We start from the raw sequence: 18053 nt of genomic DNA on the forward strand, positions 1-18053 counted from the left end.
GACAGCAGTGTTGGACCTCTGACCTCCAGAAGGATGCCCACGGTGGAAGCACCCCTGATCTGGGGCCAGGAAGACCCGAGTCTCAGCCTGCCTTGCAATACGCAACTGGAAGTCAATCGGCCACTGTCCGCTTCTGGGAAACTGAGTTTTTAACTCTACAATGGAGCAATTCGTGTTTATTCCGCCCATCTTCCGCTGCCCACAGATTCTGTCAGTGGATATCTGTGAAAGGGCTTTGTAGTTTTGACATGATTTGACAAGCATAGTTATCACGGTGGGTGTTATGTTTCCTTAGAGTCACCCACTCCCGGGGGCACATTTGGGGGCAGACATGGGGGCCATAAACCGGCCGCTGAGGATCAATCCAGGCTTTGCTTCTGTGGGAAAAAGCCCGTCTACAAATCTCCCTGGTAACATCTGGGAAACGATTCTCCTTGGGATTCTGCAAGTCCCCAAACTTTGTCCTTTATAGATACCATGCTGTCCCCTGCTTGGCTTGAGGCCGTTGGGAGGGGGACCAAGTCTCCCTGCTTCTGGGTGAGCAGCCAGGAAACCTCAGCAAGATGAGGGCTGCAGGACGGCGCTTGGACCTCGACCTCCACACACAGGATTCTCACAACCCACCATAGTGTGAGAATCCTGGGTGTAGATCATATCTGATAATGTTTCAAGTGAGATGTATCCGTCGGGGCTGCAAAAGTGCTCGGCGGGGCTGAAAAAATGATCCTGCACTTTTTTTTTTTTTTTTTTTTGACGAGAGTCATCTTTTAAAATAAAGCATGGCTGTTTCCTGTAGTCATTTCCCTAGTTTCTTTTCCACATTTTAAAGACGGCATGACCTCAGTACGATGAACCGACGCGCTGACCTTCTGCTCTCTGCTTTCTCCTCCTTCAAGCATGAGGCGTATCTTTCTGCCCTGGGCAGCCTCAGCTCTCTTCCTGCTGGGACATTTGAAGGCTTCAGAAGAAATGGAGCTAGGTAAGTCAACGCTGGCAAATGTAGCCATTTGTCTGCCTGAAATGCCCTTTCTTTGAACATCTCTGCTCTTTACTTTTTATGGTATCTTTTGCAACTGCACTGTTTTCTTTGTGAGAGTGACAAGGGCTTACACAGGTTTCTGAGTCTCCGGCAAAGCTACATTTGCCTGTTGCAAAGGACCCACTCTTTCTTTTTTCTTTTTTTTTTAAAATTTATTTATGGCTGTGTTGGGTCTTCGTTTCTGTGCGAGGGCTTTCTCTAGTTGTGGCAAGCGGGGGCCACTCTTCATCGCGGTGCGCGGGCCTCTCACTATCGCGGCCTCTCTTGTTGAGGAGCACAGGCTCCAGATGCGCAGGCTCAGTAGCTGTGGCTCACGGGCCCAGTTGCTCCGCGGCATGTGGGATCCTCCCAGACCAGGGCTCGAACTTGTGTCCCCTGCATTGGCAGGCAGATTCTCAACCACTGTGCCACCAGGGAAGCCCCAGGACCCACTCTTGACTGAGCTCAGGATTAGGTTTGAATGGAAAAAAATCAATAGAAGAGCCCTTGTCTGCAGAACTGAGAATCTGGGCTGCTTTGCTGTTCTGTCTGCCTCCAAAGAGGTGAAAGGCTTTTGTTTAAATTACCTTCCCGTGATGAGATCATGCCGCCACAGTGCCCCCGAGAAAGACAAGGGCTTCCCCAGTCACCCGTCGGCCCGCGGGGTCATCCTTGAATCCCATGGCTGGCCGTGCCTTCTGAGAATGATTATCAGCATCACCTTGCCCTCTGTCCTCAGAGCCTGGCTCCTGGGGCTTTTCCAGAGAATTCTTTCCAGGCTGCATGATCACCTTACAAGCTTTGTCAAAAGGCAGCAACGGGAGGGGGTGGGCGGGAGGTATCTGGTCCCGTCTTGCACTAGACAGCTTCGATTTGCTTTCCAGCTCAAGGGAGGCCCGGATGGGAGCTGGTGGTGGCACGTTCGTGACATGTAGCTTCTGAACTGTCCCCAGGCATCACCCCATGCTTGACCGTCCACGTCCGAGCTGGCCTCTCGCCTACCTGGTTTGGAAGGGTCCCTAGGGGCCTTCTTTGCTGCAGCCCTGGGCTTGCAAACTGGGTATCAAGTGGACATGGTGAGGAGGGTGAGAGAGCCTGGATGTGGGGTGTCCCCAGGGCTGGCACCCACGTAATTCCCTGGCTCTGTGCAATGCCTCGTGCTCTGTTTTCACGTGGCCGAATCCAGGACTCCATCTGCCAGCGACAGAAGGCAGAGGGAGTAGAGATTTGGCTGTGACTGGAGCTCCCCATGGCCACAGATTCCTTGAGATCCATAGCTTCCTTCTGACAGCCCCCCTATACCTGCCACCACTGCGCACGTGGAGTTTGAGTGAAGAAAGAACCCTTTAGACCAGTTCTGGATTCTGACCCACTTGAAGCACATCCGTGCGCAGAAGTAGGGGTTAAGGTTGCGGTCTTTTTGATGATGGCCATTCTGACAGGTGTGGAGCCTAAGTAACATCTAAAGCAAACATTGAAGGGATCACTTGACCTTGAGCTTTTCCTCGACTCATCATATGTGGTGTTCTGAGTAAGACAGTGACTTTGGTGCATGGGGGACAGTGTCCAGTTCCTCTCTGTGTGCCCACAAACCATGGTGCCGCTGGACACACAGTCGGCACTCACTGTTTAGTCTTCACACTAACCAATGATCATTACCTCTTGCCAACGAGAGAAGAAAGTCAGCTGTAATCTTGCACTGACTGTTATCTCTCAGAGTGATTGAGTTTTCTCACCGACACTCATAGATCCTGCAGTTCTTACTGACATAAGTCATGACCGGTTTGTTGGTGAGAATCTTGGTTTTCTCTGTCCCTTTAAAGCACTCTATCATTCTTGTATTATAAGTATGAAACACATAACAGACTCTGGACACATAGTAAGAATATAAAATATCTTGTTGATAATTACAGATAGATGACATAGGTAACAGATAGATGATGATAAGATACATGATAGGTAGGTAGATAGATGATATAGATGGTAGATACATAAATAGATAGTAGATAAATAATAGCTAGATGATGATGATGATAGATACATAGATAGATAATAGAGATAGATAGATAGATAATAGAGGTAGATAGATGGATAGATAGATATAGATATCATGTTGAAATGATAATATTCTGGATGTATAGGGTTAAATAAAATATATCATCAATTTTTTTTAAAAAGGTGCTATATCGTTCTTATAACATGAGTGCTGACATCATTTTACAAATTTCAAACTCTTTCCAGCATTGCCTCAAAGTCTACTCTATTTGTCTCTTTTTATCCAGGAGAAGCATTGCAGCTTCAACTCATCAACTTTAATTTCGAAACTGTGAAGGTTACATGGAATGCAAATGAATACTCTGGGACTAATTTGACATTCCTCCACAGGTACGTGCCCTGAGGAAGGGAAAACCATGCCTATGGCTAAAATATTTCCTCTTCTAAGATGTCAACAGCTAGGAGGCCCAGGACGTGAATGTGTGAAGTATCAGAATGTGCAAGTGTGAATGTGTGTGCCCTCTTCAGCTCCCAGACCTCACCACAGCTGCAGCCACAGCTCCCAGACCTTCTAACGGAGTGATGACTGACTCATGCTTGAAACCACCTAGATTCTTTTTTTTTAATAGATATTTGATTCTATCTTTTTTCTTTTTTTAAATTACTTAATTAAGTTATTTTTGGCTGTGTTGGGTCTTCCTTGCTGTGCATAGGCTTTCTCTAGTTGCGGCGAGCAGGCGCTACTCTTTGTTGCGGTGCGCGGGCTTCTCATTGCGGTGGCTTCTCTTGTTGTGGAGCACGGGCTCTAGGGGTGTGGGCTTCAGTAGTTGTGGCTCGCGGGCTCTAGAGCACAGGCTCAGTAGTTGTGGCGCACGGGCTTATTTGCTCCAGGGCCTGTGGGATCTTCCTGGACCAGGGCTCGAACCCGTGTCCCCTGCATTGGCAGGCAGATTCTTAACCACGAGGGAAGTCCCGCATCTGTTTCTTTAATCATAAAGGAGATAATTCTTGGTCTCGTCACTGCTTGGGTTTGAGATCTTAAGGATGAAGTATAAGCTGGTCACACACTGGGTCCTATAGGCTTCTTCTTAATATTGCAGGGAAGCCTCAAAGATATACCCAATCTTGGGACATCCCTATTAAAAGTGTCTCCTGGAAGGGATAGTTAGGGAGTTTGGGATTGACACGTACACACTGCTACCTTTAAAAAGGATAACCAGGGACTTCCCTGGTGGCACAATGGTTAAGAATCCGCCTGCCAATGCACGGGACACGGGTTCGAGCCCGGGTCCGGGAAGATCCCACATGCCACAGAGCAACTAAGCCCGTGCACCACAACTACTGAGCCTGCGCTCTAGAACCTGTGAGCCACAATTACTGAGCTCGTGAGCCACAACTACTGAAGCCCATGCGCCTGGAGCCCATGCTCCACAACAAGAGAAGCCACCGCAATGAGCAGCCCACGCACCACAACGAAGAGTAGCCCCCGCTCGCCGCAACTAGAGAAAAGCCTGCGTGCAGCAACAAAGACCCAATGCAGTCAAAAATAAATAAATAAATTTTATCTTTAAAAAAAAAGGATAACCAACAAGGACCTACTGTATAGTACAGGGAACTCTGCTCAATGTTATGTGGCAGCCTGGATGGGAGGGGAGACTGGATACATGTCTATGGACGGCTGACTCACTTTGCTGTGCACCTGAAGCTATCACAACATTGTTAATCAGTTCTGCTCCAATATAACATAAAAATTCCTCCTTGAGTCAAGGGCTGGGTTACTCTGCAGGTCAGTTACTTTCCTAGGGTGGCCACAACAAAGTACCCAAGACTGGGCAGCTTAAAACAAGGAAAATTCATCCTCTCCAGTCCTGGAGACCAGACATCTGAGGTCAAGGTGTCCGAGGGCCACACTCCCTCCTGAGGCTCCAGGGGAGGGTCCTTCCCTCCTCATCCAGCTTCTGGGGGCTCCAGGCATTCCTGGGCTTGTGGCCGCGTCTCTCCCATCTCTGCCTCTGTCTTCCTGGGGCTTCTCCTCTGTGTCTGGGTCTCTCCTCTTCTGTCTCATAGAAGGACCCTGTCATTGGATGTAGGGCCACCCTCCTCCAGGAGGACCTCATCTCAGACCCCTCACTTCATCACATCTGCAAAGATCCTATTTCCTAATGAGGTCCTGTTCCCACGTTCTGGGGTTAGTATTGATCCATAGACATGCCATTTGGAGGGCCACAATTCAAGCCCTACATTCAAGGAGTGTAAACATTTGTAAACATTTGAGAGAGGGCTACTCTTCTGTTCCGACAGGTCTTGCTGTAGTTGTAAGGGGAGGGGGTCATTGAAGCGAGTGACGTGGTACCAAATCTGAGTCAGTGACAGAGTCATAGAGCAAAGGAACGGCCCTTAAGATGTTATTTTTAAGATGCTACATAGCTGAATTTTTCTCTTTTTAAATCACAGGTTAAACAGCAATGAGGCATACAGACCATGCTCCAAGTATACCCTTCAACAAGGTTACACTGCTGGGTGCCTCTTGGAAGTAGAAAAAGATGAAGTTCTACAGTTTTCCATCAGGAATGGAACACACACTCTTCTCAGCAAGAGTCTATGGATTAGCAGTTACTGTACGTGCTTTAGTACCTTGAGGGTTGACTGTCCATTTTGGATTAGGATACATCATACAAAGGTAGTGAAACCCTCTCTCCAAAGATTCATGTTTTGGTCTGGATTTCTGTGAGGCAGTGTTTCTTTTTTTCCCTCCCTTTTTTGAGGGATGGGATGTCACAGGTGCATCTCAGAATCCCATGAGAGAAAAAAAAAATCTTCTCTCTCTGTATAAAAGAGAGATATTAAACTAATTAGGTTTATTGGATACCTTAATTTACATGGGAGGTATTATCAAATAAAAACGAATACTAAACTTAAAAAAAAAAAAGAATCCCATGAGAGCTACGGACCCCCTACTGAAAACAATCCCTCATAGACATTGTATAAGTCTCCTCGGGCTGCCATAAAAAACTATCAGAAATTGGGTAGCTTAAAATAAACATTATCTCCCAGTTCTGGACACCAGAAGTTCCACAGTCGAGATGTGGGTAGGCTTGGTTCCTTCTGGAAGTTCTGAGGGAGAATCTGCTCCAAGCCTCTCCCTGAACTCCTGGGAGCTGCTCGTAACCCTGGGCATCCCTGGGCTTGGGGCCGCCTCCCTCCCGTCTCTGCATCCATCTTCTTGTGGCTTCTCCTCTGTGTCTGTGTCTCTTCTCTTCGGATAAGCACATCCCATATTGGATTAGGGCTCACGCTACTCCAGGGCGACCTCATCTTATCTTAAACAATTACACCTGTAATGATCCTCTTTCCAAAGATTCTGAGGTGCTAGGGTCCAGGACTTCAAAGTATCTTTTCCTGGTGGGACACAATTCATCCCATAACAGATACAGAAAAGTTTTTCAAGCAATTTCAGAGAGCTCTTTCCACGAGACACCTAAGGGTCCTTGGAGAGCTGGCTAAAAGTTCTATTGTCAATGTACTAAAGACAAGGAAGCCCCAAATCTCATAAGGTATTAGAGGAAGGATTGGAACAGAGGAAAGTGAATCCAAGCCCAGTTACCACTGTAATTTTAGACATGTGGAATGTTTATCTTTGTAGAGGTGTTAGTCATTGTGCTCTTTCTCCTTCTTAGTGAAACCCAGATCCCTGAGTGATCTGAGCTTCCAGTGGCATCAGGGAGCAGTGACAGTGACTTGCTCTGACCTGTGGTACAAAGATCTCGTGTATGAAATCCAGCACAAGAGCACCTTTGACACTGAGTGGCAGGTGAGGGCAGGGACGTCTTCTCAGGCCAGGTGTATGTAAGTATCCCCAAGATGCGAACGGTGGAGAAAGATGGAGAGACACAGAGAAAAAGATATTGAGATTTATTTTAAGGACTTGGTCATGTGATTGTGGAGCCCGGTGTATGTGACAGAAGCAGGGGGCACTCATCCAAAAAGGGAAAAGACGGACAAATGGCTGGAATCAGTAGAATAGAATCACGGCTCATCAAAGAAATATACATTAAAATAGAGGGATACTCGGCTTCCCTGGTGGCACAGTGGTTAAGAATCTGCCTGCCAATGCAGGGGACACGGGATCGAGCCCTGGTCAGGGAAGATCCCACATGCTGCAGAGCAACTAAGCCCGGGAGCCACAACTACTGAGCCCACATGCCGCAACTACTGAAGCCCGCGTGCCTAGAGCCCGTGCTCTGCAACAAGAGAAGCCACCGCAATGAGAAGCCCGCCCACCGCAACAAAGAGTAGCCCCCGCTCACCGCAACTAGAGAAAGCCCGTGCGCAGCAACGAAGACCCAACACAGCCAAAAATAAATAATATAAATAAATTAAAATTTAAAAAAAAATAGAGGGATACTGGAGTTCTCCTAAATAGCTGGTCATAAAATGTGATCATTCTTAATGATGTTGAACATCAGGAAACTTTAAGACCTCCATCATGGTCCTTGTTCTGATCAATTAATTCCCTTTGCAGAAATCAATCCTCAGGGAATAATTCAAAATGTGGATGAGGCTGTATGCACAAAGACATCTATCAAAGCATTATCTAAAATAAACACATGGATTTAGGGACCACCTATGTGGCATACAGCAGGAGAATAGTCAAACAAATTATGGTACATTTATAATAAAATATTTAAGAGCCATCAAAAGGTATTTTAAAGAATATTTAGTGATAAGAAGCAATGCGTACATTAAATATTGTGTTCAAGGAACACCATACCCCCGGAAGGAGAGAAATGATATCAATTTGTTAATGGTGATTGTATTTTGGAGCTAGAATAAAGACGGGTTTTAAGTGTCTTATTTTGCCTTTGTGTGTGTGTGTGTGTGTTTTCTAAAGTCTCAAATGTAAGCATGCATTACTTTTCTTTATTTTTTAATTAATTAATTAATTAATTTTTTGGCTGTGTTGGGTCTTTTTGCTGCGTCCGGGCTTTCTCTAGTTGCAGTAAGCGGAGGCTACTCTTTGTTGTGGTGCACGGGCTTCTCATTGCAGTGGCTTCTCTTGTTGCGGAGCACGGGCTCTAGGCACACGGTCTTCAGTAGTTGTGGCACGCGGGCTCAGTAGTTGTGGCTCGCAGGCTCTAGAGCGCAGGCTCAGTAGCTGTGGTGCATGGGCTTAGTTGCTCCATGGCATGGAGGATCTTCCCAGACCAGGGCTCGAACCCATGTCCCCTGCATTGGCAGGCGGATTCTTAACCACTGCACCACCAGGGAAGCCGCAGCATACATTACTTTTATATTCATAAAAAAAGTTACTTGGGAAATATAGCCAATATTTTATAATAACTGTAAATGAAGTATAACCCTTAAAAATTGTGAACCACTATATTGTACACCCGTAACATATAATACTGTACAGCAACTATACTTCTATTTTTAAAAATTACATTTTTTAAAAGAAAAAACTTAGTAATTCTTCAAAAGTGTCTGCCATCATGTTTGTCATAACGAATTTTTTTTCCTTTTTGGAGAGAGGTGTAGAGGTGCTTCCACATTTGTTTTTGCTGTTGTTTGGAGGATAAAGTTCTGGGCAGAGAGAGGAAGTGAAACAAGAGAGGGAAATCCTGCAAGGAGGAATCTTGTGTGAATCCCTGGTAGAAGATGAAAAAGTCTGGGTCAATCATGGGTCATCGTGTCTGTTTTTCCCACTAGTCCAAGGAGGCAAAAACCTGCAATGTCACGCTCGACAGTTTGGATGCTGAGAAGTGTTATTTCTTTCGGGCCAGAGTGAAAACGCTGGAACCCAGCTACGGCTCTGACACATACCCAAGTGACTGGTCAGAAGTGATACACCAGCAGGGTGGCAAGCTAACAGGTAATGTCACGCAGCTTCGCTGCACAACATGGTCCGGCACCCTACTTTGGGGGGAGGGTGGAATGGGGCACCTGAAAACACGGATGACCCCAAGTCCTGCTCCAGAGGTCACAGTGGAAGCAATTCCTCTTCTGGATTCCATCATTATTGGACTAATTTTCATTTTTATTTCATAGCAAGAATAATGTGTCATTTATGAATGTGATTCCATGGATATAGGTATAGATGCATAGAGAGATCTATAGATAAATAGGTGATAGATGGATAGATTGATAGATGATAGATGATGATAGATAGATGACAGATATAAATAGATGATAGATAGATGACAGATATAGATAGATGGATAGACATGGATGGTAGGTAATAGATAGATAGTTAGCTAGATAGATGGATAGGTAAGTAGACAGATATATATCATAGATAGATAAGTAGATAGATAGGTAGGTAGGTAAATAGATGATAGATAGATAGATAGATGATAGATAGATGATAGATAGATGATAGATATAGATAGACCAAAGCAAGCCCTGATATCCTCAAATACCCCTGGCAGTGAGTTAAATCTACACTCCCTCCTTCCTGATGTTTGCCTGTCCAGTGTCACCATCTCTCTTTCCAGGATATTTCACACCAAAATCAAGATTTGCTGACCCTGACATTTATAAAGGAAAAAAAAATGGGGGTGGCAGGGTTTGGAGTGTGATCTAGTATTATGTTGAAATTATCTTGATAACGTACAGCCCTCATTCTGTTTTGCTTTAGATTTGTGCCAGGAAAACAGCCTTTTCCCCAATTTTATTTTAATTGCTGTCATGGTCACCTTCCTGATAGCCTCCCTTCTCCTTCTGCCTTTATGGAAACTACGGAGGTAAGGATGACCCTGCCAGAATCCTCAGACACGTGGGCTTTGGTTCCAATATGTCCATGAATTTGGGGAAAAAAAAAGAATTGTCTGCTATGATTATTTACCTGAATATCACTTTCTCTATAACACACACTTTGCCAGTGGTATATGACAAGAAAACTGAGAGGGAAATAATGCCAAAGGTGCAGAGATATCTGCAGAATTCATTGACAAATATTCTCTTGGGGACAGTAGGATATAAGAATGCTCATTCCTATGGGAGCGTTACCTTGCTTCAAACACACGCCCCACTGAGCCGTATCCTCCTGTCATGTTACAATGGCAGGTACTTAAAACACCTTTTAATTTTTATTGAGATTTATTAAATGAGACAATTTGGTGAGTGACGTGAGAAGAACTGGACAAGAAGAAAGCTTGTCTGGTTTGTAAATCCATTTACAGATACAGCAAAACAATATTCTTTGAGACCATAGAAAGCATTTCAAAAATATGATATTAAATATTTCTCCCCATTAACCTTCTGTGCAATACTTTAACAACCGCTATTTCCATCTTTCTTTAAACATACTTGCGCCCGGGCCTTTTACTTCTTGATGATGTTTGAAGGCACTGATGCCCAGGGCCGTGGGTGTCATCTTTGTTTCTTAGGATGAGGTTTCCATAGCAATGACTGGAGTGAGGCATAGAGAAACATGGACCGCCATTCTGGACCACTCAGGCTGGGTCTGAGCTAGGCTAAGTTAGACAATTTCAAGGACGTCCCATCATGGTTGGATACAGTATGGAGCAGCTTCCCTTGATTCTTGCAAATCGCCCCATTTTTTCTTCAGTCTGCTCTTCTCTCTTTGACCAGCTCAAACAGATGCCTGCAATATGGTTCTCTGCAAGAGAGTAGATGAAGCAATCAGATAAGCTTGTTGACAGGTGACATGTCTGATGTTTTTAAGACAAAACTGAAATCACCCCTGAGGGAATCGGAGGGGTACACTTCTTGGAAAAAACGAACACTTGTCCTGTCTTCAAGGAAGTCCCTATTCTCGACGAGTGGTGAAATCAACAGTATTATTTTCCTGGGGCTGCCATAACAAGCCACCCCAGACTGCGGGGGCTCAAACAACAGACATGTATTTCTCCCAGTCCTGGAGGCTTGAATCTGAGGTCCAGGTGTCAGCAGGGCTGGTTCCTCCTGAGGCCTCTCTCCTGGGTGTGTAGACGGCCCTCTCCTCCCTGTGTCCTCACACGGTCATCCCTCTGTGTGCATCTGTGTACGAATCTCTTCTTTTAAGGACACCAGTCACATAGGGTTAGCATCTTATTAGATGAGAACCTCTTAGGTTCTGCATCTGGGGGCCTGCGAATTAAACTGACCAAAGACAGAGTAACATAAGAAAATGCATGTTTCTTTACCAATGTAATATTGTCAAGCACATGGAGATTCGTAGAAAGGAAGTGAACACCTAACAAGGCCGTTAATTCAGGGGCTTCTATACCATTTTAACAAAAGGTAATAATTTGTGGAGAAGTGGAAAAGGAAGACAAAGGAAAAGGGAGTTTGGATGTGGGTAAATTGTAGGAGGGTGACTAAGAAATGTGTGGGGGAAACTACAGGCAGATAAAGGTTGTCTATGTGGAAGCATCTTGGTGCCATCTCAGTGATGTGACTCATTGTCCATGTCCCGGTAAAGGAGGGGGGGGGCACCTTTACAAATGGAATTTTTTTTTTTCTAAAGAGGGAAATTTGTGCTCTGCTTTTAGGTGGATGGGGGAGGGCAGAGGGCTTCTCCTGTCTCTGCTGTTTCTCAAGTACCTTCACCTCCAAATACACAATATCCCCAAGTGGCATATTTTCAGGGTGGTGTATCCTGATCACCTTCATACCCCATGTCTATGACCTCATTTCACCTTAATTACCTCCTAAGAAGTACAACCTCCAGAGACGGTCAGATTGAGGGGTTAGGGTTTCAAGCTATGAATTTGGGGAGGTGGGAACACAATTCAGTCCATAATGTCAACAGAAATAGTGATTCCTAGGTAATAAGAATCGCTCTTTTGCAGAGATGGGCACCATGACCCTAATATCACATTCCTGGTGAGGGCTTCACGTGGATGCTGGGAGCAGGGTACCTGAGGGGGTAGGAGTGGGGCACATGTTTTGAAATTGGGGACGCGGTTCTGCCAAGGTGTGCAGCCTCTGGGGTCAAAATCTGCAGCCATCCTGGCCCCCTCATGGTGGGGCGGTGGGTGGGGTCTGTCCGCCTGGACGTCCACAGCCCTGCTCAGGGGCGCCCGCCTGTCTGACCAGACTCTCCATGCCCATTTCAGGGTTAAGAAGGTTCTCATGCCCAGCGTGCCGGATCCCAGATTCACCTTCTCTGGGCTCTTTGAGTCTCACCAAGGTAACTTCCAGGTAAGCGCCATCTCCTTGGGCATGAAAACCAGGCTTGCTTTGTGCTGTCCTAATATCTCCCCTATGCACCATTTAAAAACCCGCTTTTATTCCAGCGGCCTCTTTAAATGCCTGTGAGCCTTTTTGCATTTGAAAGCAGCAGCATGTTCTTTTCTCTTTTGGTCTTAGAAAGTAGATCCAAGGGCCTCCGATGGTGGCTTCTCTTGAAATCAGCCCCAGAGATCAGGGGCCCCCACTACGGGATTTTCCAGCCTAATTGCTTTCTGATCTTGTCAGGAAGTTGTGTTCTTAATCTGTTCCCCCCACAGGGCTGACAGCAAAACCTACACTTCCTTTTTCAAACTTTATGGTTGTTATTTCATTCACATGATAAATGCTTAAAGGGGGGCTGAGGAGGAGTTGGGAGGAATGAGAGAGAGGGGATCAGCACCCCTGTCCCCAGGAGATTGCCAGGTAGTGGACACCCAGGCGTAGATTTTATAGGACCATGGGATCAGAGTTATGCCAGTTCCCTGCGGCTGCCACAAACTGCGGGGTTCAAAACATCACACATTCATCCTCCTCCATCCTGGAGACAAGACATCTGAGATCAAGGTGTCCCAGGGCTGAGCTCCCTCCAGAGGTTCCAGGGGAGGGTCCCTCCTGCCTCTTCCAGCTTCTGGGGGCTCCAGGCGTCCCTGGGCTTGTGGCTGCATCCCTCCTGTCTCTGCCTCCGTCTTCACGTGGCTTCTCCCCTGTGTCTGGGTCTCTCCTCTTCTGTGTCTTAGAAGGACCCTGTCAGTGGATGTAGGGCCACCCTCCTCCAGGAGGACCTCATCTCAGACCCTTCACTGCATCACGTCTGCAGAGACCCCATTTCCAAATAAGGTCCCGTTCCCAGGTTCTGAGGATTAGCACTTGGGCATATCTTTATTTTGGAAGGGATGCACTATTTAACCTTCCACAGGAGCAAGGTGAATTTTAAAACTACGTAGGTGTGGGAGAGGGGAAAAAAATGGGAAGAAAACCCCCCAAACATTCCTCTATCCTGTTAAGTTTTGTCCCTGATACCTGCAAATTAAATGGACAAAAAAAAAAAGATTAAGAAAACGTTTATTTTGTATGCACATGAAAACAAGTGAAAACCCCCAAGAAGTAGTTACAGACCTGGAGGGTGATGTGCCATTTTAACAAAGGGTGATAGAGTGTGGAGAAGAGACCAGGTAAAAGAAAAGGGGTTGGGGACTTGTGGGTGGAAGGCAAGATATGAGAAGGTGACTAGGAAATGCATGAGAAATAAGGGTTCTTTAGTAAGATTTTATGCAGACTCAAGTTCTCCCAGGTGATAAGTGTTGTCTCTGGAGTTGGAAGGGTCAGGGTGACCGTTTACAAATGTACATTTCCTTTCCAAAAGGGAGATTCATGCCCTGCTTCTAGGGAAGATAAACGGAGAGCAGAGAATCCTCTCCGTAGCGGTTCATTCTCCATTGCCTGCAGCTGAAAATAATCCTTGTGCCAAAGCGGCATATTTAGGGGTGTCCCAGTTCCTTTCAAGGGAGAAGAGAGGGGGTTACAGCAGAGTTTAGGACAGGAAATCTGAAGGTTTTCAATACTTGGGGGCTAGAAAAAGAGATGGGGGAGGCTGGGCCAGGGAAGGGAGATGTTATAGGGATCAGAAGAGTCACCTGGTGGAGGACAGTCCCGTGGAGCACCCTATTCCAGATGTGCCCCCGGCTAGCTTCAGGAAATCCCAGGGCACTTGTTAGAATTCAGCATCTGGGCCCCCTGGACCTGCTGAGTGATAATCCTCCTTCTGAAAAGTCACCCCCATCTCAGAGAACATACCTGCAGGGCGGGGGAGGGTGAGGAATCTGTGTTTCCTGTTTTGGGTTCTGGAAAAGCCCCTCAGGCAGTCCTCATATGTGAGGAGTGACCACAGGCCAGCCGCTTTGAGGGTCCCGGGGATGCACGGGCCCCGAGGGGAGGGGTTTGTTGCATGGAGCCTGAGTCACAATGTTTCATCATGGCAGGAGTGGATCAAGGACACGCAGAACGTGGCTCACTTGAATAAGATGGAAGACGGGGAGCAGGAGTCCATCCCGGAAGAGGCCGTGGTGGTCCAGCTGGCCGAGATGCCCAAGACAGCGGTGACGAGCCCTGTGTACCGGCAGACAGAGGAGGAAGAGGCCACCGGGGAGCCCGACCAGCTCCCTCGCCAGTCCCCCCAGGGCGGAGAGGTGGTTTCTCTCGGGGATTTTATGTTTGTGATGAGTGACAACTCATATATAATGTTCTGAGGGGGTGCAAACTCAAAAGCCAATATCAAAATCTACGCTGACATTGTAGGACCCAGGACAACATCTCAGGGACTAAAAACCACTGTGAACGGGACTCCCCAGAGCTGAGGATGCTGGTGTCTGGGGCCACCCAACACCCCCACCATCCAACCAATGCATCTCATCCATGTCGGTATCCAAGGGCTTGAATGCGGATCCCCTATAGGTGGCAGACCGTTGGTTGGGCTTTTTCTTGCTCTCACCTGGCACGTTGTCACAGTTCACTTAAATCGTAAGGAAGGACAGCCAGCAGCCTGAGACCACCTTCCTTCGCACGTGCCCACCCAGTCCCACCCTTACGCCATTACTACTCGCACCTGAGTGGTTCCTCAGATCTTTTGCTACGCGGCACATGTACCCAGCAGGTGAGGCACGGCACCCCCAGGTACAAAAGGAATTCTGCGTTACCAACAAAAACCAGCCACCCAGCTCTTGCTCCAAAAGGGAAAAACCCTGTTTGCAACCATTGAGGCATTTTATTAAGCAGACTCTGTTTTAATTCCTGAGTCCACACTCAGGACATCATTCCTAAGAGATATTTGAATGTAAAAACCCTGCATGAACATTTGAAACATTCCCCACTGAGTGTGCATTATTATTATTTTTTATATTGAAATAAAAAGAAAAAAAAGAGTTGGCTTGAGAACTACGGTGAGATGTAAACAGCTTGCTGATATTTGTGGACAATGTTAGTTTGATGCCGTCAAGCTTCACGTACAGGATGTGTCTAGATTTCTAGATTATTGAGATCTAGTTGTTTTTTTCTTTGTTTTTTTTCAGACTGGCACTAAGTTTATCTTGTCTCTCTCTGCAGGGTGCAGTAAATAAACTTGATCAGATATACCTGGAGTCGTCTCTCTGTGTGTGTGTGTGTGTGTGTGTGTGTGTGTGTGTGTGTGTGGTGTTGGGGATTTATAATTGAACAAAATCTCTCCCCACCCCAGAAAATTCCTCCACAAAGATAGAAATGGAAAGAAAACACTTTTATTAGTGAACAAACACCAAGCCAGAATACAACACACATCGCAGGCAGCCCGCTAAGGGTTTGCAAACATAGAAGGACTCTCTCTGTTTTTGAGCTCAGCAACCCGTTCCCCCTGCATTCTCATGACACCATTGCTAATCGTCTCCTCTCTGTAGGATGTAGGTGTTGCAATTTGGGGCCAGGTTTTCAGCTGCAGTAAGGCCACTCTCTTCCATGGAAGCTGGGAGGTGGGCATTATGTGATTGTTCCCGTTTGGGAAGGTCATTTCTGGGTCAGAGCTGTGGTGCAGGGTTGGAAGTGGGAGAGCAGGAACCCCAGAAGTCACCTTTCCCCGAGGAAGATTTCAGGGTGGGCTGCACGCCTGGACCTGGGACCTTGTTTCTGGGCTGCGAGAGGGTTTTATTTATTTATCTTTTTAAAGTAATTAATTAATTTATGTTTGGCTGTGTTGGGTCTTCGTTGCTGTGTGCAGGCTTTCTCTAGTTGCGGTGAGCGGGGGCTACTCTTCATTGCGGTGTTCAGGCTTCTCATTGCAGTGGCTTCTTTTGTTGCAGAGCACGGGCTCTAGGAGCACTGGCTTCAGTAGGTGTGCCACATGGGCTCAGTAGTTGTGGCCCGCGGGCTCTAGAGCACAGGCTCAGTAGTTGTGGTGCACAGGCTTAGTTGCTCTGCGGCCTGTGGGATCTTTCCGGACCAGGGCTCAAACCCATGTCCCCTGCATTGGCAGGCGGATTCCCAACCACTGCACCACCAGGGAAGCCCCACCCTGGAGGTTTTAATTGTATCTCCACCATTGAATCTTTCGTGTCCTGGTCCATGTTTCATTTCTCCAGAGTCCTTGAGTTGGGAATCATGCAGTGTTTCTCTTCTCCTCACTCATTGGAGTGAAAAGAGGGGGTCTCACACACTGGAGCCCCCCGGAAGCCTTGTGTCTCCCTGCCCAGAGGTTCTGATTCAGCAGGTGCCTCTGCAGTCAGAGCAGCTGCGTTTCTACAAGCTCCCCCCAGGAGTGGTTAGAGGGGAGCTGACATGGCCGGCGTGTGCACCACACTCTGAGAAGGAGGGTGTACAGCAAGATGCCCACTGAATCCTGGAAGACAGAGGAGGGCTAGTCTGAGCTGCTTGGACGCTTAGGCCCCCTTCTTGGGAGCAAGGGGCCAGCACTGACCAGGGAGGCAGCCCTCTGTCTCCTGGGGACCTGGGGCTGCAGACGATCCTCCCCTGGGGTCACAAAGTTGAGATGTGTGGTCATCTGGAATCCGCTTCCTGTATGTTCCAGGTGGGCACAAGGCCCTCTGCTTCACACCAGGCTTTTCTGGGGGAAGTGTGTGGAGATTTCCAGAATCTAGTCCCATCAACGGGGTAAGCATTACTTGCCCCGTGCATCCCTAACATTTAGCTGAAGTGTGGCCAGTCTGGTGGGGCTGATCCTTTACCCTGAGGGGTCTGCGCTAACCCCGGGGAACTCAGGGTCACCAAGGATGCTGGGACACCGCCTGCTGTCCACAATGAATCGGAGAAGCTCTCCGTGTGGAAGCCACACCCCCCTGGTGTGAGAAGCGTTGTGAGTACAGAAACAAGTGTTTTCTCTGGGGGAGGCTCAGAGAATGGCACCTCCATCCTCCACTTCCAGGGGATGGAGAAACCTCCGCCCACACTCTGAGCAAATTGTGAGACGTTTCTTTCTCTGCAGCACAAATGTATCTCAGGCATTGCCTTTCCCAGGAGGGCAGAAATACAATAGTGCGTCATTTTGTATCATTTTTTTAAAGGACAGAAATAGACCCACCCATAGACATAGAAAACAAATTTAGGCTTACCAGAGGGGGAAGGTGGAAGGGATAAATTAGGAGTTTGGGAATAACAGAGAGGTACTATGATATATAAAATAGACACACAACAAGGTCCTACTGTATAGCACAGAGAAATATACTCAGTATCTTGTAATAACGTATAACGGAAAAGAATCTGGAAAAAATGTCACTGAATCACTATGCTGTACCCCTGAACCTAACACATTGTAAATCAACCATAGTTCAATTAAAAAAAATAGCGTGTCCTATTCAGTTCTGAGTAGGTACAGTTTTGGCGGTTCATTTGGGAAGATCCCATGGGTCTTCCTTTCTTGCCCCTTTGCACAGGGCAGGTGACAAAGCTCCCTGGCTGGGGTTTCGGGGCCTCCTGGTCCAGCAGAGAGCAGTGCGCTCTCCTGTGGGTTTCCACACTGGAACCCGTGGGCTTGTCCAAGGTTGCAGCTGGTCCTGGCTGTGGTTGCCCTTCCATGCGGACACCTGCGGCTGTGGCCATGCTGCAGTCCTGTCTGTGGGCGCTGGGCACTCCTGGTGCTGCGGCAGAGCCCAGCCCTGCATCATGCCCTGGGCATCCACATCCCTCAGCTGGGGTCTGCGCCCCCCTGCGGGATGAAGGAACAGTGTCCACTTTCCCCGGTGCTTCTGGGCCACCCGCGGAGGCTGCTTTGGGCTCTGTCTGCCCCCTGGCCATCTGGAGACACTCCTGCCTGCTGCACTCCAGGGGTGGGGAACCTCAGGACTGTGGGCTCCCAGAGGTCACAGCTAAGAACCCCGGCGAACGCCCC

General features: G+C 47.5%; 1 protein-coding gene across 1 annotated transcript; it reads left to right on the top strand.

Moving 5' to 3' along the window:
- Nucleotides 1–852: 852 nt before the first annotated feature.
- LOC308609502 (cytokine receptor-like factor 2) lies at nucleotides 853–14836 on the top strand (the record flags this gene model as incomplete). Its single annotated transcript, XM_081223143.1, has 8 exons — nucleotides 853–979; nucleotides 3301–3403; nucleotides 5468–5631; nucleotides 6691–6824; nucleotides 8720–8882; nucleotides 9648–9753; nucleotides 12073–12157; nucleotides 14167–14836. Coding segments are annotated over 8 exons (1149 nt in total), but the record flags the coding sequence as incomplete, so codon positions are not given.
- Between the last annotated feature and the right edge of the window lie 3217 nt (nucleotides 14837–18053).

Source organism: Mesoplodon bidens, assembly GCF_964165515.1.
Source record: "Mesoplodon bidens genome assembly, chromosome: X".
Taxonomy (NCBI): domain Eukaryota; kingdom Metazoa; phylum Chordata; class Mammalia; order Artiodactyla; family Ziphiidae; genus Mesoplodon; species Mesoplodon bidens.